At 48.6% G+C, this 20,537-nt stretch overlaps 1 protein-coding gene and 1 long non-coding RNA gene across 4 annotated transcripts in view; one reads left to right on the top strand and one right to left on the bottom strand.

Annotated features, from left to right (window-relative positions):
- Positions 1–10,970, bottom strand: part of Tspan2 (tetraspanin 2) — a 39,766-nt gene extending 28,796 nt beyond the window's left edge. Inside the window, exon 1 of the mRNA XM_041638251.1 lies at positions 10,837–10,970. Within this exon, the coding sequence (XP_041494185.1) occupies positions 10,837–10,905 (69 nt within the window). The 5' untranslated portion in view covers positions 10,906–10,970. The remainder of the gene's footprint in view (positions 1–10,836) is intronic.
- LOC121438050 lies at positions 10,520–18,976 on the top strand. 3 transcript variants are annotated; one of them, XR_005973031.1, is made up of 5 exons: positions 10,520–10,648; positions 14,080–14,216; positions 15,080–15,201; positions 18,157–18,338; positions 18,562–18,976. It is a non-coding gene; the product is annotated as an uncharacterized LOC121438050 (long non-coding RNA). The 3 variants fall into 3 exon arrangements; XR_005973029.1 differs by lacking the exon at positions 10,520–10,648 and adding an exon at positions 11,041–11,299; XR_005973030.1 differs by lacking the exon at positions 10,520–10,648 and adding an exon at positions 11,785–11,863.
- Positions 18,977–20,537: the final 1,561 nt, after the last annotated feature.

The raw sequence follows: 20,537 nt of genomic DNA, 5'->3' as shown, positions 1-20,537 counted from the left end.
CCTCTAACCCACATTTCTTCCTCTACCCGCTCCCCTTTTCCTCTCCTTCTTTCTTTTTCTGGGGTTGGGACTGAACCCAGGGCCAGGTGCTTCTTCTGTGTGTTGGCTAGGACCAAGGGCTGACAGGAGTCTCTGGAAACGACCACTCTCAACGGCTCAAGAGGCACTTTGTAAAGTACTAGTTTTAAATCTCCCTGCACCTGGGAAACACAGCGGCTGCAATTCAGATACAGCTCTGGAGGCACTCAGTAAAACACCCGCCCACAGAAAAAGAAACCATCACTAGCCACAGCATGGGCTATCAGGTTTCCTAAGCCTTCAGGGATGTGTGCTGAGAGCCACGCATGGTCACAAAGAATAAACCTGCATGCACCTCTTCCTCGCCAAGCAATGCACACTGCATGTGGCTACAATAATGCAGACACACATGCTGCTCTTCAGTGTGAGAGGAACAAAACCAGCCCTTTGCTTTCCCAGGGTGAACGCTCTGCGCACACAAACACAGTCCTTCTGCTACTCTCTTTTTTGGGATGAAGTCACATAAAGTTGAAATTGAGGCTTCTATCCTAGAGTCTCCATTAAATGCTTTTGTGGTGGCAATTCACGTCCTAGATGGAGTCCTAATGAGCCCTCGGGACGCCTGATCCGATTGAGGCCCCATTATGCCTCCAGGAAGGGAGCGCCGCCTCAGCCTTGTGGTAGGCATATTTGCTCGGAAGAGGACACTAATTTGCTTCAAGTGGGAAACCGGCTCCCAAGACTTTTGCCGTATTATGTAGCGAAAGCAAGGCCAGGATTCAGATGGCACTGTCTCAGAAGCAAGGGTTTTATCAGAAAAAAGCACAAGGGCCGAATATCATCTGACATCCACACCAAACGACCCCCAAAGGACCTGGTTGCCCTGCTCTTGACATCAGGACCAGGTATGGACCAGGAGGAAGGACTGCTGCGACAGCAGATGGTGACAGGGCTGTCTGGAAACGGCTGGCGGCTCTCGGGATGCCAGTGTTTGTGACCTGCCCTCTTATTCCTTCAAAAGGGCGAGCTTGTGCTTCCTTCAGGTAAGAGAATATTTTCCAATGATTTATTTATCCACTCTGTGTGCAGGTGTGTATGTGAGGGCGCACATGTGTGCTGTGCATGTTACTGCATATGGGGAAAGAGGGCAACCTGCTGGTTCTCATCTTCCACCCCGTGGGAGCCAGGGCTGGATCTCAGGTCAGGGTGGCACTTAGCAGCAAGCCCCTTTACCTACTGAGCTGCCCCGTGAATGTACCTCACGGTGACTCAGTGTTTATTCTCTACGCTGCAGTTCAAACTTAGATAGGATCAGAAGTGTTCTGTTCTCTGGAAAGAGCACTTGGACTGCGTATTTGTGACAAGCACACCCCTCTCTGTTTGCTGAAGTTGGTTATGACGTGAACTTGAGTGGGTCATCTGACCTTGCTGGGAGGCCGCTGACAAGGGCAGTGGGGCGGAAGTTTCAGGGGAAAGAGAAGAACCTGGGGAAAGAAGCTGGCCCACAAAGAGGGCGCTGACCTTCTGTTGATGTCTGCGGACAGTGTGGGGTGTGCCGTGTTTATTCAGTGCACGCATGCAATGCCTTGGGTTAAAGGAAGTGGGGCAGTGGGGAGAGCAGACTAGGGAACGGTGAGAATTTGGAGGAAGGTGATGACTTCGTCGTGGTCCTATACAGTGAAACAAAGTTCCAGGCCACTGGCTAATGCCAGGGAGCAGATGTCTTCATCGGGAAAGATCATATAGACCCAGAACTAAAGCTCAAATCTACTAAGCCACAGCTTGAGTTGAACTCCCACTCCCCTGCCTTTCTCTCACCCAGGGCTGAGCTGTCTTCGCTAAGGTCTCTGGAGTTTGCCCCTGTAGCACCCGCTGGGTCTCCTCTTTGTCCTCTGCATGCACAAACACTGATCTTGGCAACCACAGCGACTGATGTCATTTTTCGACCGTCCTGAGCTTTACATACGCAGAGAGGGGTTGCTAGTTGGCGTCTGTGTGCTTGCCTGTCATTCTTCAAGGAGGTTGAGAGGATGACTTTAGGTGATAAGTAGGATCCTTTTTCTGAAGATTTATGTTATTATTTTTAATGGTGTGTGTCTGTTGGTGTGTGTGCTCTGTTACAGAGATACACCCTCATGCACATGAGTGCAGGTGCCCACGGAGGCCAGAAAAGAGTGCCGGACCAGAGTCACAAGCAGTCATGACTTTCCCAGTGTGGGTATTGGGAAGCAAAAGGCCCTCTGCGAGAGCAGCATATGCTCTTTGTACCATCACTCTGTAACTAGGATGCTTAAATATGGACCAGTAATTAGTGCTCTTTATCCAGTTTTTCATGATTACAGTGAGAAACAGTGGTGCGAGGTAAATGCTATGTGCAGAATTCAGATTGGAGCAGGGTGGGACACTTTGCTGCCAAGAAATTACCTTGGATGGAGTAGAGTAGACAGCACAAAACCTGGGCTGGTGCTCTCTAGACATTTCCCCTAGTATTAATTTTCTTTGAATCTGCTTTGAACTCATAAGGACCTGGACCAGTCCATTCCAGAATGAAGAGGCATTGTGCAGCCTTGGAGCTTTACCCTCCCTGTTCAGTTACACACACACATACATATATGCACGCATGCATGCACGCACACACACATACACATGTGCATATACAAGCACACACACGCCATACACATCATACACACACACTACACACATGCACATACACACCATACACACACACTACACACACCATACACACACGCACACATGCTCACACACGCCACACACATCATACACACATCACACACACATGCACAATGCGCTCACACGTGCACACACGCACACACTCACATGCACACACACACTCACATTTATTAGCCAACTCTTTTCATCCACTTTTACTATAAAGGGCACACTTGGCACACTTTAGGAATGCCTGTTTTTCTAGAAATGTTCTCTTTCGAGTGTTCAGACTGACTAGTGATGCCCATAGGTGGACAATAAGCACATCTACCTACACAAACCATAGTGTATGAAGAGGAGGTAGAACTAGGGGATTCTAAGCAGGAGGGTCCAGACCCTGGATAAGACACTAACTTCTCTAACCCTGGGATCACCTGTCTACAGGGGTGGGGACGGAGAATAAGAGCCTTCCGAGGTCAGCCACACACTTAGAGCTGGGGGTGCTGGCACTTGGCCTTCTCATGCGGATGGACTCCCTGTTCCTTGCAGACTGAAAGCTCAGCCTTCGAGAAGGCTCCCCCACCACGGTACCGAAATTTCTGCCACTGCCTTCCAATTGTCATCGACCGCACTCTCCTGACTCTGGCTGACAGCTGGGCTTCCCTTCAGCTTTTAAAACCACACCAGAAAGCTGGTGCCCTTCAGAGGCAATGGATCCAGTTCTTTAAGTTTAGTTCATTTAAGAGCTAGAATGGGAGAAGACAAAAGTAGAGCTACGAGACAGAGAGTGAGGATGCGCAGGCTGCTGTTGGCGACTGGGACTTCCTCCAGCGAGAGGTGGGGAGAGGACTTGGTTGTTAAAGTGCTTGTTCAGCAAGGACAAAGGTCTGGGTTTGATTCCCAGAACTCACGGAAAGAAAGCTAGTTGTGGTGGCTCACCTTTGTAATCCCAGTGCTGGGTAGGCAGAGACAGGTGGATCCCTGGAGCTCGTTGGTCAGCCAGTCTAGCCTAGCCTACTTGGTGAGCTCCGGGCCAGAGAGAGAGAGAGACCTTGTCAAAAAAAAAAAAAAAAAAAAAAAAAAAGGAATAATACCTGAGGTTGTCTACATACGCTGATGTATTCATACAAGGGCACACCTGAGCACATACATGGACACAAAAGGGAGTTCCCAGCTTTGTAAACAGTTGCCATCTGTGCCGTCCTGTATTGTAGCCCCTGGGCACCAACAGCTACTGAGTACTCTGAGTGCAGTAAGTGGGACTGAGGACAAGAATATTACGTTTTAATTTTTAGTCTGAACAGCCCCATGCTCTCGGCAGCAGGGCCACCATCGTGGATGAGCAGGTGTAGAAGTCACTTGTCCCCTCATCTCGGCATCCACCTTCCCTCCCTGTTCATCTGGGGACTCAGGAAGGCTCAGGACAAAGATGCCGGTGTTCCAGCTAGAGACCCAGACCTGCTGCCGGCCAGTTCTGTGTCCTGGACAAGTCTCTGTCTCTATTTCCTCAGGTATAACTTGCGGATAAGAGCTATTGCTTTGCAGGGCTCTGGTGAGGCCGGAAGGGGTTAACAGGAGGCTGTGCTCACAAAAGCATAGCACAGGCCTTATACTTGGGCAGGGCAATTGCCTTTCAAGCGGCTGATGCGGAAATTAATTTTTTAAATGGTCTCTTTAAAAAAAAAAAACCAACAAAACTGGCCTCTCTGTGGAGCTTTTCTCAATTTCCATCCAGTTTGCACGTGCATTGAACTCCTCAGTCACGCTCCTCCCCTTCTCCTGTTTCTACCACTCACGGGGGGTATTTTTATGCATCTCCTGTCCAGCATTTCTAGAATGCGTCAGGACTGAACCTGACACTGGATATAATCACTGTATTTTTCCATGCCGACAGAACTTTCTTTTTGTTGAGACAGGGTCTTGTTATGTAGCTCAAACAGGTCTTGAACCAGATAATCCTCCTTCCTCAGCCTTCTGCATGCTGGGGCTATAGTGTGAGCCATCACGCCTGATTCTAGTAGTTTTCCATTTCTTTTGGTGCGGGTATGCCCATGTGTGTGTGCCTGGTGCCTATTTATTTCTGTCTTATCCCCACCCCCTTCAACCTGAGGCAAGGTCTCTCATTGAATCTGGAGCTAGGACAGGAGCTGGCAAGTCCTAGTGATCGTCCTGTCGCCAGTGCTGGGGGACAGGAGCAAGCCAGCACCATGCTCAGCTTTTTACAAAGGTTCTAGGGATTGGAGCGGGGTCCTACCCATTGAGCTATCTTTCCAGCCCTCTAGTGTATTTCCTTACACTTTGTACTCCGCATCCCAGCACATTAAGAACGTGAAAAGGTGGGAATGAGGAAGCCTTGGGCATTCTAGCTACTGTGCCTGTCAGCTTCCATACTTGAAAACAGGGCTAATTACACTATTGTGAAAATTAAGAATAAAAGGACCATGAAGATAGAGGGTGCTGATAATTCATTATCGGATGAGGTCATGCATGTAGAAGCATTTTGTATGCATGGTCATGTATGCATGGTAGTTAGTGTTGCTGGTTTTCCGCTCAACGGAAGTGGAGGATGGTGAGACAGGCAGGCCAGAGCAACTCTGCTTACCTGGACAATGCTTTCAGCCTGCTGGATGTTTCCATCCCAAGCCCACCCTCCTTCATCTCCTAGAGAGCCTAACACAGCTTGCTTCGGTCAGGGCAGAGTCCCTAGCTTCAACAACGAGCCTGTAGTGCAGGCTCTGTCGATGTTGGTCTGGAGGGTAGAGATATGGTCTAGAATAGTACTGTGGAACGCAATGCATGGTGGCAATCCAGGACTGCCAAGTGTTACTGCAGAAGAACCTTTAAAACAAAAATGATGAAGTGGTGACCAGAAGCAAGAACCACGAAAAGCAAGCCCTGGGGAAGGGTCGCCCTGCCATCCAGAAACAAGGGTCTCCGAGCTCTTGAGACCACATCTCAAACAAGGGCCCTCAAAGTGTCTTTAGAGCCCCAATGCCAGTGTCACCTGGGGACTTGTTATAGATGCAGACCTACTAAGCCAGAATACAGAGTTGAATAAGGTCTCCCACTCACACTGTAGGAAGAGTGGCACTGACCGCAAAAGTCTGGACCCATCTCTTTCCCTTGGCCTCTCCCAGAAAGCACAGAGGCATGGCAGACACCTAGCCGTACCGCTCTGGGGTAAGTGCACAGGAACTTTTATCTAGAACCCCCATGACTCTCTCAGGTGCCCATGGAGTAGAAGAGAGGATGCTGGTTTATAACAGTCCCTGCCTCCGAGGTGCAAAGATCGGACTGGGGATGAACTATCATCAAAGACAACCTGGAAGCTAGGGAAAGATATAATACGGGGTTGGGTTTTAGTCTTTGACTCGGTCACAGGGCAGGGTGTCAGGCAGGCATCTCGCACATGCCTGCTGAGTGACTGGATTATAGGCGGAGGACTCCGTGTCTCCCAGAAGCTGTAAGACATCAGATATGGCACTTGCATACTTCCTCCTCTTTCCTCGAGGAGCCCCCTGGATCACAGGCACTGTTGTTCTACCTGTGCTCTACTGTATGAATTCCACCATTGCTAACAGATCCACGCAGGACTTTACATATATTAACTTGCTCTTTTTTTTTTTTCCCCCTGAGACATGGTCTCATTTCACTGTGTAGCTCTGGTTGTTCTGAAACTCACTCTGTAGACTAAACTGGCATTGAACTCTCGGAGATCCACCTGCCTCTGCCTCCCGAGTGCTGGGATTATTAGCTTGTCTTGTCTGCACGGAGATCACAGGGTGACTTGATTATTACTTTACTGTGCTCATTTTACAAGGCTCAAAGAGGCCAAACAACTGAACCCAGCCCCCAAGGCAGTGAGACCTATAGAGGAATAAACTTTGGCCGTGTGGTACCAGAATACATTTTTCAGGCTTTCTGGATTTGAATCTCCATACTGCACACACCTGCCTAAGATCTACCACATCGCTAGAACTCTAGCTCTGGCCTGTCCAGACTGATCATGCTGTGCACTCTCGGCTTCTTCCAACCTCCCTCAGTCCCTCTGGTGCACAGTAGGGAATGCTGACCACTGCTCCTGTCTTCCCACTTTTATGGACAGACAGCAGGCTCTCTGGGAGACTCTAAAGTCTCTCTTTCTCCACCCCCTCCACCATCCTGTATAACAAGGGGCTGCTCTACACTTGCTGTTTGAAATGTGTGGGAGGGAGCAGGAGCTATAAGCTTGTTGGAGTCAAACAACTTTCACCCTCCCTCCCCCACTCCAGCAAAAGAGACAGTCTTTTCAGAAGTATCTAGCGGGCATCACCAAGTGAAAACCCAAAGTTGCATCAGTCATGGTGAGGAAGAAAGGACGCCACCTTCCCACTCGCCATATATGGCATGTGAGTTTCAGCCAGGAACAGCCTTACTTCCTGTTGGACACAACCCTGAACAGCCCAGAGCAGCACAATGATAGGAAAACGCTGAGCAGACAACAATAAACCAAGGAATAAACAGTGCCTAGGCTTTTCTTCAAACCAGCATATGTGGCCGGGTGGGTTGTAATGTTTTATTTATATTGCTATGCAACAGAGGGGAAGAACAAACAAAGGTGATTTCAGCACTGCCAGGGCTGTACCCAGTGCTGTGACTGTAGCCCCTAAAGTTAGACCTGATAAAGGCAGGGCAGACACCAACGGTCAGATCAGAAGTTAATGTAGTTGGGCCAGGGCTTTAACTTTGGGTTTTAAAGCATCCATCACTCAGTGTGAGTGCAGCTGAGTTCCCTGGACCAGGGAGCTTTGTGCTGGTTCTGAAAGGCCTGGCTGAATGTTTAGTAGTCTAGAAACACAGCTGAGGGGAACGTCAAGTCAGCTGCCTGGATGAGGCTCCAAAGGGATCTGTGAATCCCAGACCACAAAGCACATTCTACTGCTTCCCTGCCTGCCTCCTGGAGGTCAGCTTCCAGCAGGACAGGAAGCATTGTCACCGGAGAGGGGGAAGGGAAGCAGGGACCCCATCCCTCGAAAGGTGGGTGGAGATGCTCAAGTCACAGCTGAAGTTTTCCTTCCAGGGAAAGCTCCACAGTCAAGAAAGAAACTTTAGAAGCCAGGGCAGAGCTTCTGTGGAATCAGGTTCCCTTAGTGACAGGAAGTCAGGTGTGTGAATAATTTATCCGGCACAATCGACTTCCCCACGTTGTTAGCTGTTTCAGTGTGGCCCTTTCACTTTACCAAGAAGGCTTCCTGCACCTGCTGCTCACTCACGGCCTGGCCTCTCCCTAGGAGCCGCTGGGCCCTCCTAACTCTCTCCTGGACCCAGTTTGTGAGAGCAAAGTTTGACATCTACACAGCAAACAGGCAGAGAGAGAGGCCAGCTCTCCGATAAAGCCGATTGATGTCTAAAAGTCAGGAAGGCCGTCCACATCCAGGTGTCTAACCTGAAGCTTCATTAATTCACTCGATAGAGAGTTAGCGCCTCCTATGTGCTGGGCACCATTCTGGGTGCTGAAGGGAATGGCTCTGAAAACAACAGGGAAAAGAGTTCTCTGTTCTCAGGGAGTAGAAAACTTTGTGGGGAGAATACCCAAGTATGAGTTAAAAGGGTAATGTATAGTGACCCACCAAAGCAGTCACGTGCCAGCACTTGGCACACATACATAGAGTTTGCCAACGGCAAGGCGTCAGGAGGAAGACAGTTACTACTTATTGGGTGCTTCCTGTGTGCTAGGCAGTTAGGAATAAAAATAAGGAATCACTTTAAGCCCCTACTCTGTAGGACTGCCATAGGAAGGTGGGATCAGGGACTTCACACATTTCTGCCACAGCTCTGTCCCTCCGATTGTACAGATGAGCAAACTCATCCTGGAAATGGGACTAGCTTGCTCAGGCACACCCCTTCTGTCTAAGCACGGGATGTTTTGGATCTCTGCACTCAGGCCCCACGAATTTGTCACTCAGAGGTCTCACAATTCTTTGTTCTGTGCCTCAGCTGGTGGCTTGCCTTGGACCACCCCCATCCTCCCAGCTCTTCAATGTCTCCCAGGAGAAGTTTTTAGGTTTCTCATTGATACTGGGGTCCCTTCTCTGAACTCTGTACTTAGATCACATATAGGAAGAGCCACCTCTAACTTCTGACAGACTCTCAGACCTCACTAGACTCTTGTTCCTCTTCCTTGATGTGTTTATGGCCAGTGGTGGGAAACGTGCCACTTGGTCACGCTCTGCCTCACTTTATTCTTGGCCAGCATGCACCACTCTCGTCAGCTCAAGTAGCATACCTGAGAACAGTGCTTTAAGCTAATAGACACCATCTATCTAGCAACTGTTTACAGTGGTTCTGAACCATGTCTGTGGGGGTAGGGTTACCTGGGTGGTCTTTTAGGATAGCTTGCTGGGCCCTGCTCCCCCACCTCGCCACAGTGTCTGATTCAGTAAGTCTGGCTTGCGGTGAGAATGCCCATTTCTGAAAAATTCCAAGGGGGCACTGATGCTGTTGACCCAGGAGCCATACTCTGGGGACTGCAGCTTTAATGGGATCCCCCACAGGGTTAAGAGGGAGTAGGCAGCGTCAGAGTTATGTCTGCCATTCAATAGCTGTGTGACCTATTTGAGTCTCTGTGTCTTCACATCTTAAAATGAGGGTGAGCCGCTTGCACACGAGCACTGTAGTGAGAAAGGGGTGCAAAGACAGATGTAGGGTGCCTAGCACTGTCCCTGACCCACTGCAAATGCTCCATACATCTGGGGAAGCTGGCACAAATGAGCATTAAACCTAGCCTGAGATTTCGCTCCCGGGCTCACACGGAGCTCCGAATCTGTACCAGTGAGAAGGAAGGGTGTCAGCGTGGCATGGTCTCTATAATGAACAGCTTTTGAAATTAAGCCAGACTTCTAAAAAAAATACAACACAAGAGTACTCGAAAATACTTCTTCCTGGAGTGTGACATATGCAAATGTCCAGGTGTACAAAAGCTATGTGTATTTTTAAAATTCAGGCGAAGCCCCCAGGTACCTCCTCCAAACTGTCCATTGCTGACCCATGTTGGTCTTGACCACGTGGTCTCTGAAGAGCTTGGAGCTGCTGGTGTCACCCAGGCTAATGGGTTGGAGCCCACCTTTCAATAATTACTTATTGTTCAGACAACCTCCTCAGAGCACAGGGGATCACCATGGCTTCCAGCCCAGTAATTTCAAAGCATCGCTGCTCCTGCTGTTACCCACTTCCCCCAAAACAAAACTCGCGGCTCCCCTCAGGGTCTATCTGAGCAGCTACACTGGCTAGCGTTCTATTAAGGGAAGGCCAGTAGGGACTGTGCAGAAAGGACCTCTGAAGGTTCTCCAGGGCCTGGGAGAGAGTATTCCAGGGATGGTCCACCCCTAACCATGCCCTGCTAACACGGGAGACTGGAGCCAGGACCCTTTCTCTGTCTCTCTGCATCTCTAACTGGGGAATGTTGCCAGGTCTACGCCACCCTGCAAAGTTGAATGAGCTCATTTCAGGAGTACTGGTTGTAGGCAGGGAGCCTGGGGGGATGCTGCTGCCCTTCCCAAGCCCCTCCATTCTCCAGCCCCTCATAGAACAGCACCCACCACTGTATCCAGCAGTACCCCCCCCCCATGCCCAAGAAAAGGACGATCATCCCCCACTCCCTTAATTTTCGCTACTGTCCGTATTTTCCCAACAAACCACCAGAGCCAGGCGGTGTGTCCGCACACTCTTGGGATGAGGCGCCACCCCAGGCAGCCGCAGGGTAGGGATTTCCCTCCTGGTACCCTGACCGGGCAGCCGGGCTCCCCCACCCCCACCCAGAGCAGGCAGCGCGCGAAGGGGGTGTGTGTGCCTAGCGGGCTTCAGGAAGCGCCTGCCACCAGGGCCCCAGCCCTCGGGATGAAGGGGCCCGCTGGGTCCCCGCACCTGGCGCCACCCGCCGGGCGATGCCACCGAGGATGATGGCTCCTCTCGGGGAAGCATGGTACCTTGTCTTCTCACTGGCTCTGGTGGCTCAAGCTTCTCTCTGCCCTTTCCCCCTCCATCCGTCCCCTCCCTCTTTGTCTCCCTAGCGCCTCTGGAACACCCTGCCTTCCCCCAGGGCCCAACTCTATTGCGGTCACCTCCCTGGGGACCCCGGCCCCCTAGCTGGCCCGCCGGTTCGGGTCTCACCCAGAACAGCAGGTTGAAGCCGAGCAGCAGATACTTGATGCACCGCAGACCCCCGCGAAAGCGCCCCATACTGCGACCCCGGCAGCGGGCTCCCGATTCCCCAGGCCCGCGCCGAGCCCCGGGAGCGGCGGGCGCCGGCGGGAGGGGCGGGGCGGGTTGGAAGGGGCGTGACCTGTGGGCGTGGCTTGCGGGCGGGACCCGGGACGCGAGCGGCCAGTTGGCCTGGGATGGGGAGTCCTAGGGTGGAGATCCGGGTCCCGCGCGCCCGCTCCGGCCTCCCGGAGGTGGCACCACCTTTCTCCGAGCCGAAGGGCGCGGACTCCTGTAGCTATCCGAGCATCTGTGCTAGAGCAGCTCCCACCCGTGAAGCGGGGTCCATTTAGTCAGCGCCGGGTGCCCAGACACCTTTGAGGCCCGCGGTCATGGTTGAAGTTATTCTCGGTGGCTATGAAAACATAAGAAGGTGACTTCAGGTGGTAAAGCTAAGTAGGCGAGGCGCCAGGCTGCGGTTAATCAGAGTCCTCCAAGCGCGGAGGCCGCTGCTGGGTACCCTCCTTCCCGTCGCTGCGTTCCTAGAGGACTCTTACCTTAATAGGCAAGAACTGGGAGAAGGCGCACCAGGCGGCGGCCCTGAGTCCTGACACTGCTCCTCACTCGGCCCAGCCCAGCCGGCCAGGCCAGCAAGGGGGAGTCAGACTACCGGGTTTGGCAGACCTTGATAGCACTCCAAATTCTCGGGGTCTAGATTGAGATGTGTAGATGGGGGTGGGGCGGGTTCTGTTTTGCTTTGTTTTTATTAAGTTAGGTTACGGGTGAGAAGGCGGCACCCGCTCCAGTTGACTAAGTGTCGTGTGTCTACAATATGTGGTGTCAGACGGCACGGGGGAGACAGGAAAGTGTAGAATCAGGGAGCTGGTGCATTAATTTAGCAACACTCGAAGTGCCAATTATAGGCCAGGCATAGTAGCAAGCCCCAGGGACAACAGAAGAAGCCAGGCACGATCTGTCAGCAAATTATCTGAGCATGGTGGGTGCCTTAGGTGCTGGGTGAGAGACTGGTGTCTGCCTTGACTAAGGAAGGCTTTCCTAGGAAGAGTAGTGGGCCTGACTCTGTAAAAAGAGTCCCAGCAGAGAGAGAAGGAGGTGGGGGAAGGAGGGGTAGGTGGGAGACAGAAGGAGGAAGCACAGCCTAGCTTAGGAGCAGGAGTCAGAGAGATAACCAAAGTAAGGGGAAGCGGGAGGGCACCAGAGCAAACCGCAGTGGTCGACTAATGTGCTACGCTGTCCCGTGTTCCTTGTGCCTCTCTTTCCCATCTCAATACGGAGATTGCAGTTCCTGCTTTAAAAGAGTTGTGAAGCTCAAGGAGCGAATATATATGTAAAGCGCCCAGATCAGTGAGGGGCGAGGAGTATGATGTAAGAGGTAGCCAGGACCTCACGACCAAGTCAGTCTCCACCTTGTTACCCCCTCAGCCTATATCAAAGCTCCATCTTTGAATAGCTAGTGAATTTTGTTTATGAAAATGAGAAGAAAAATGAAAGTGCTGATTCTGGTAGTCACAGTGAACTGGAGACAAAGGTAGAAGCCATTAGTACGCAGAGGGGAAGCCTCATTTTCAGTCACACAGTCTCTATCTGTCACCTCTGTTTTGCTCTGAAAGAGGAACGAGATTAATGAGTAGTCCCCGATACCCAGTAGGCATCCAGTAAATCAACAGGGGGCAGTGATGGTATACTGTCGTGTTGTATCATATTGTTGATTTTTATGTCTGTAATATTTAGAGATTATATATTCTGTCATTTCTGGGAACAGAACTTCTATTATGCTATATAATAAATCTACTGTTCTTCCATGCTGTGAGCCTCGTGCGTTTGTTAGAAACGTTTCATCACGTGCCCCCTGTAACACTCTTAGATCTGCAGTATACACTCAACCCGTATCTTAGCGACTTTTCCTGTTGTTGTGACAGAATAGCCCGACAAAAGCAAAGGAAGAAGAGAAAGAGCTCATGTTAGGTCATAGTCCAGGGATGCGGCCCATCACGGTGGAAGTCACGGTGGCAGGAATTTGAGGCACGTTGTCTACACCGTATTCACAGTCAAGAAACGGAGAGTTGTGTGTGCTTCGGCTTACCCCAGGCTCTCAAGCCAGGGAATGGTGCTACCCACAGTGGGCACCCTTCTCATCCAATCAAGCTGCTCCCTCTTATGTTTGTCTAGAGACATGTCTCCAGGGTGATTCTAGGGCTCATCAAACTTTTGAGTGAGATTAATCCTAGCAATTCCCTTCACAAAGTTAGGTCTTGGGCTGGAGAGATGGCTCAGCGGTTAAGAGCATTGCGTGCTCTTCCAAAGGACTGGAGTTCGAGTCCTAGCAACCACATGATGGCTCACAACCATCTGTAATGAGGTCTGGTGTCCTCTTCTAGTCTGCAGACATATATGCAAACAGAATATCCATAATAAATAAATATAAAAATAACAAAGCTAGGTCTTAGCCTGCTTGGCAGGACTAGCTTCAGATAAGGGAGCCAGCTCTCATCTCCCTAAGGCAAACCCATTTACCTTGTAGCTCGGAAAATAAACTGGCAGGCATTGTTGCTAACGGGAGGGAGGGGAGTGGTAGCTCCTGAGAACCAGTTGGTCTCTCTTCTCATGGTTCCTGCATGTGGATCTTTTACTTGAAGTTGCTATGTCCTTCTTGTTGCCGGGCTGGGGACAGAGCCAACACTAAAGACAACAAAGCAGAACGCTGAAAAAAAAAAATCTAGATTGTAGATGACATTTCTCTATCATCCAGTCAGCCAATTCTAAAGTCACTTTTAAGCCTACTTTTACATTTTTTAAATCTCCCTCCTTCCCTCCCCCTCACTCTGTGTGTATGTGTATGTATATATGTATGTGCAGGTATCCTCAGAGGCCAGAAGAGAGTGTCATAGCCCCTAAAACTGGAGTTACAGGTGGTCGTGAGTCACCTGACATGGGTGCCAGGAACAGAATTCAGGACCTGTGGATATGCATGCAGCAAGCACTTTTAACCTCTAGCCATTTCTCCAGCTCTACTCTGGATTTTAGTACTGTGTGTGGACAACGTGTCTTTGCGGTTGAGAGCATCCTAGCTAGTGACACATTTCAAGATGCATTATTATATCCCAGTAAAGGATTGCTTTAAGTGTCAACACAAGGACATTAGCCTTTAAACTCATCACCAGAGTCATCATCTCTGTCTTCTCTTGAACCCAGACAGGGTGCCTGACCGTGGTGCTCTAACATACTGGGACTATGAAGGATGGTCAAGAGAACCGCAGACTTGCCTACTGGGACCCTATCAGACTGTGGGATCAGCAACACAACATCCCCACTTCCATCTTTCTTGCTAGGTAAGAAAAATCCCTGCTTGTGTTGAACTCTTTGTCTGTTACTGGGAGCTGAGGTGGTCCCACCCGATAGAGGGAAGACAATAAATGCAGTTTTGAATCTGCGGACTTTTGGATCTGGTGGGAACTACAATTGGGATACTGGAGGGAGGTTTGTGCCGGACAGCTAAGGTGACAGTTCACCAACCACCAGTTTTAACTTTTCTCAGACGTGCTAAAAATAATTATGAAAAATATTTCCTTTTGCCCGTTCCCTGCAATATTTTATTATGAGTATTTTCAGATGTACAGCAAAGTCAAAGTATTGGGCAGCAAACACCATATCATCACTGCCTAGATTCCTTAGCAAATATCGTGCTTTGGTTCCATTACTATCTTATCTGTACAGCTGTCTCCTTGGTAACCCCTCACTCGTTCTGCATTCCAAGCGTTTCCCCCCAAACTCTAGCATAGATGACATTAGTGTCCAAACATTTGCTTATGTTTTGGTTTTTTTTCCCCTAATAAAATTAACCTCCAAAAAGTGTTTAGACTTTAGGTATACAATTTGGTAGCGCTCAGCAAATATCCAAACCCTTTCAGGGCACCGAGCATTGCCACTGACAAGGGAGTTCCGTGTGCTTCTTCCGAGGACACCTGTGCCCACATCTTTGGGAGGCAGCCTTGCTATGGTTTGCTTTCTCTGTCTGTTCTAGATTTGCACATAACTGGCATTGTGTAGTACTTTGTCTCACACTTTTAAATTGACACCTAAACTTATTTCCTGTAAGTTTGGATATTTTTAAAGGATGCCATGTCTGGTGTACCTTAACCATTAACCATTCTAAAGGACATTGTCACGATGCTTATTTCAATACCTGCGCTAGAAACCGCATGCCAGTGTGACCTGCCCCCCACTGTCCTCCTATTGAAAACACACGAACAAGCTCTTCTTGAACAGGGTGGAATCTTACAGCGTTCCCCTTTCTTCTTGAACACATATTTTCAGGTAAGTCTAAAATAATGCATTTTAATGCTTCAAAGATTTTTCTTGAGTGTCTTTTTATACGTGTCTGGACAAAGACGGTTATATGATGGTCAAAATGAATTAACTTTTCTCTTGAGACCTGTAAGACTTGGAGTGTTAATTAGCTTCTTAGCGTTTGAGTTATCCTTCAAATTCTTTTTAGAGTGCAGTTGACTAAAATAGCATATGGCTTTAAATGAGCAGACATTAAACATCAAGGTAAGGCAGTACTGGCAATTGCTCTCTCTTGAGATGACACGTTTTTATCTTTGTTGATTTAGCAGTGGGCTTCAACACAGTGTCTTCATACACTCTGTGTCACAATATTGGTTGTCATCCTTTCCCTCCTCCACTGTCCCCTCTCTGTGTCCCTTCCTTTCCAGACGGTTCCCGTTCTTCTTCTACTGAGTCTCTTTCTACTTTCTTATTAATGTATTCCATTACCCATTTCCCACTTCCCCTAGATTCTTTCTTCTCATCTTATGAGTCCTTTGCTAGTTTCATGACCTCCCCCCACACATACACAAATATATACCTGTATATATGCATACATATACTCTTAAATCTAGGCTCCATATGAGGGAAACCAGAGATTTGTCTTTCTGAATCTAGTTTGTTTTGATTAACACGGTGTTTTTCAGGTGCATCTATTTTTCTGAAAATGTCATGATGTCATTTTTCTCCGTGGCTGTAAAAGTTCAAATGATTCGCATGCAGATGAAGTACATTTTCTTTATCCATTCATATGATGATAAACATCTAGGCTGCTTCCTTTTCTTGGCTGTTGGGGGACAGTTCAGTAATAAACATAAACCTCCAAACGTCTCTGTGGTATGTTGACCTGCCCAGTTCACATTCCCAACAACCCCAAAAGCAGTCCCCAACACACCTTTTTACTTGTTGGTGTATGTTTCCTTGGTGATAGTCATTCTGATTAGGGTTGAGAGAGAATCTTAAAACAGGCTTAATTTATATTTCCCTGTTGGCTAAGGATATTGATCACCTTTCCCATTACTTATTGTATTATTTATTGGCCATTTCAAGTTCTTGGTTTTTGCTATCTATTCAGGTCATTGGCTCACTAACTAAATGGCTTGGATTTTTTGTTTAATTTTTGCCGTTCTTTGGGTAGTCTAGTACTCTAGCTACAAATGCCTGGCCCGGTGAACAGAGGTAAACATTTTTCCTACTCTGCAGGTTCTCTCTTCACTGTGGTGACCTTCTTTTTTCTTCTGTGTAGAAGCTTTTGAGCTACATTTAATCCCATTTGCCAGTTATTGGAATTATGAAAATTCTTCCCTTGATGGAATTGGTAGGTTAGGGTTTTCTTCTATTAGTTCATGTATTTATGAATAGACGTTATTTGTTGCTAGTCACAGAGCAGAGCATTCAGCATAAATTCTCTTAGTATTTTCATAGTGGTTTGTTGCCGTTGTTTGAACAAAGTCTTGTTATGTGGCCCAGGTCGGCCTTGAACTTGTGACCTGCTGTCTCGGAGTACTAGAATTATAGGTGTGCAGCACTCTGGGATTCCTTACGCTCCTTCCAAATCAAATGCCTCACCACAGATTTGTCTATTATTTAAAACTCTTATTATATTTTGTTGTTGTTATTCTCCTCTCCCTCCTCCTCCTTTTATTGTTTGAGACAGAGTTTCCCTACATGGTCCTTACTGGCCTGGTACTCACTACGTAGCTCAAACTGGTCTTGAGTTCACATATACTCGCCTCTTTGTCCCAAGCATTGGGATAAAAGGTGTGTACCACCTTGGGCAACAGAAACTATTTTTAATGATCAATCCAATCGTTCAGTCATTCTTCAATCTTATTGAAAGCTTGGGGTTGTCACCCTTTTCCAGGAATATTTATTATTCATGTTGTAGTTATTTCTCTCTTAACATCGACCGCATTGTGCGAGTTGGTGGTCCAGGGAGTTTTATACCCTTGGGAAGTGTACCGCAGTCAGGTTCAGGATGGGCAAGCAACAGCTCCTTAAGGAAGACGACTTCCTCATAGGCACAGAGTCAACCACCTGTGGGGAGGAATACGGCTGGGAACTGGGGGGCGGGGGGATCTAGACTGAGTCAGCTCTCTCTAAGCCATTAATGCTGCAGTTCCCTTGGGAAAGGTTTCCTTAGCCCGCAGATATACATTCCCCTAGACAGATGGTCGTTTTGTCCAGGAGAATGGAGGCTGTGCCTGTGGAGATGGTGCCAAGTGACATAAGAACAGCACCCTGAGTGGGCAGAGGAGGCACACCAGTCAGCCTTCCACCGTTACACCAGATGGCTAAGGTCACCAGCTAAGAGAGAGAACTCTTTATCTTACAGTGTTGATATGCCTTGAACAATTGGTCCCACGGCTTTGGGTCCGCAGTGAAGCATGCCTTAGTGAAAGCCCAGGACAGTGCAAAATCTCCAGCTTCAACCAAGGACAAGACAGGAAGGGAGAAAGGAAGAGAGTGGGGGTGCCATTATCCCTTTCTAGAAAGATCTGAAGACCCCTCAGTAAACTCCCCCCCTCAATAGCATCAAGCGTGGGAACAAGATTTTCCAAGTGAATCTTGGGGAGATGCGATGATTGTTGTCACATCAACTTGACACAACCCGGAGTCACCAGGGAGACAGATGCTGGGAGGGGTGTCCTGGGCTCCGGGCGGGCCATCAAGGGCTTATCTTACCCAGGTTAATTGTTGGAAGAAAACCCACTTAACAGGGGGCAGGACCATTTCCTGTGCATGAGTCCTGGACGGTACAAACTGGAGAAAGTGATCTGAGTCCCTTGCACTGCTCTTTCCTGGCTATGGGTGTGACCTGAGAAGCCACCTCAAGCTCTTGCTTCCATTCCTTATGAGTCATGTTGTTCTGTACCCTCGAACTCTGAGCCAAAACAAATCCTTTCTCCGTTCAGTTGTGTTCGCCGGGGTGTTTTATCCCAGTTACAGGAAAAGAAACCAAGACGGGGATATCTATACAAACCACAGTGAATACTTGAGGAGCCTGGGAAGAAGTGACCAAAGACGTAAGAGAAAACTCAGAAGAAAGCAGGGCCCCTGAGACTGAGTCAGGAGACTTTCTGGAAGGAGGAAGCTCACATTGTACAATGCCTCTGCAATAACTGGTAAGTAAGGGTTCATTGGGTTTGGTGACCTGGTGCCTCAGGGCACTTGCGGCCTCTACAGCCCGGGCAAGGCCTTTTTAGAAGGGCTGGGTGGGGCACAATGGACTGCAGGAAATCACAGTGATTGTACTTTCAAGAAGTTTAGCTGTGGGAGTGGTGGAGCAAGGTGGTGGGACTCTATTGATTGATTGATTAATTGACTGATTTCCTTCTTGAGGTGCAGAGGAAAGATGTGCTTATAGACCTTGGGAAAAAGAAGAGAACCAGGAATATGGCCAGTGAGCATCAAGACAGGAGCATGGACACCGCTGGTTCATACATAGAAACCGGAGGAAAGAGGCAAAGCAGACTGGTGGTGTTGCCTCACTTCCCCAAGTGTAACCCCTGAGCCCCTGGTGATCTGCTTTTGTGACCTGTGGAATTTTCTGCCTATTGTTTTAATGCCTTGTGGCCTATATATTGTGTGATTTATTTATTTATTTTTTTGGTACAGCTGTTTGTCTGTTTGTTTAGTGTGTTTGTACCTGTGAAGACACAGCACTATGCCTATGTGGGCAGAGGCCAGCTTGCAAGAGTGGGTTCTCTTTTTCCATCATGTGGGCCCTGGTGTTAGATCACCAGGCTTGGCACCTGTACTGTCCCTATTGTGTGATTTTTAAAAAATAATTTAAAAACAAGGTAAAGTTGCTCATTTTTCTACTAAGTTGTGGGACAGTCTTGGGTTTGCAGCTAGAGTTGTGTTTCCCCCAAGAGAATTTTCTTGTCTTTCTGCAGATCATGTCAAGGCAGTGACATCACCTTCACCCAGACAGCAGAGTCCCTGGAGGGTTGGCTTGTGGTTGAGTTCTCAGGGAAGATCCCCTCACGCCCACGATCAAACCCAAACACAGGTGTTTCCTCGCCCTGCTTTGCACAGTGGGTTTGTTTCTTACCTTGAGAATGTAGCTCCTGGGATGGGGCAGGTTTGGGTGGGGCATCCTAGCAGACTATTTTAGTTGGGTTTCAGGCTTAACCTCACAAACCCCAAGCTGTGGAAACTGTCAACGGAAACTCAGGGCAGAGGGCAGAGGGCAGCTTTGGCGCCAGACTGCTTCCCAAGGTGCCTACTTTCACTTCGTTTTGGCCTTTGTAGATTCTCTTCCTTTTGTGGTGGCTCCACAGTGTGTGTGTGTGTGTGTGTGTGTGTGTGTATGGTGTGTGTGAAGTGAGTGTGTATGTATATGTGTGTGTGAGGTGTGTGTGTGTGTGTGTATGTATATATGTGTGTGAGGTGTGTGTATGTGTGTGTGTATGTATATGTGTGTGTGTGAAGTGCTGGTGTATTTCACACAACATTTTGGATTTAACAGAAGAGATACCTCAGGTGGCCAGTGTACCCTCCTGCTAAGAAAGGCAGCCGGGTAGCCTGCTGTCATAACTCTGGTTTTGATAATCAGGTCACGGGTAGTTTTGACTTCCCAGTTTGCCGGCGGTTGCTATGTTGCTGGAAAACAGTCTGTGGGCTTGGGGTTTCTAAACCAACCATTTTATGGATGCCCAGAGGAGGAAGGAAAGCAAGGGCCTGGGTTTGCTGATTACACGGCGTCACCATGGTCACCGGTTGCTGGGCTCTTCTTTGCAATCTTTTTCCAGAGGCATTCAGGCTTCCTTTTGCCATTTTTTTTTTAAAAGCTTCTGGTATTTGTTGCTGAGAGAAAGGATTGTTTATATGTGTGTGGGGACAGGTAGGCCAAGAGGCGGGGCAAAGACTCCGGAGAAGGAGACACAGAAGCAGAATGATCTGGAGGGCTCGGACAGACAGACAGACAGACCGTGAGGGAACAACAGGCCTACTTTACTTTCACTTTTGCAAGGGCAGAGAGGGGAGGAACAGAATGCACTCAGATCTGAGTACTAAATCTAAATATTTATTCTGCCTTGTAGGTGATTCCCATTGGAATCATATGGATTAAAAAAAAACACCATTAAAAATGTCAGAATATGGGCCAGCGAGATGGCTCTGTGAGCAAAGGCACTTGCTGCCAAACCTGATGACCCCAGTTTGGTCCCCAGGACCCACACGGTGGGAAGGGAGTAATGACTCCCACGAGTGGTCCTTTGATCTCCACGCGTCCTCTCTTCATTAAATAAATCAAAAAGCAATGTGGACTAAGAATACAGAATAATTTTAGGATGATTTTCTTCTTGTGTATAAGTTTC

Source organism: Microtus oregoni, unplaced genomic scaffold, assembly GCF_018167655.1.
Source record: "Microtus oregoni isolate MIOR12 unplaced genomic scaffold, Mior012 000054F_ref0000373, whole genome shotgun sequence".
Taxonomy (NCBI): Eukaryota; Metazoa; Chordata; class Mammalia; order Rodentia; family Cricetidae; genus Microtus; species Microtus oregoni.
The sequence above is the reverse complement of the archived record's forward strand: the minus strand, read 5'-3'. Positions and strand labels throughout refer to the sequence as shown.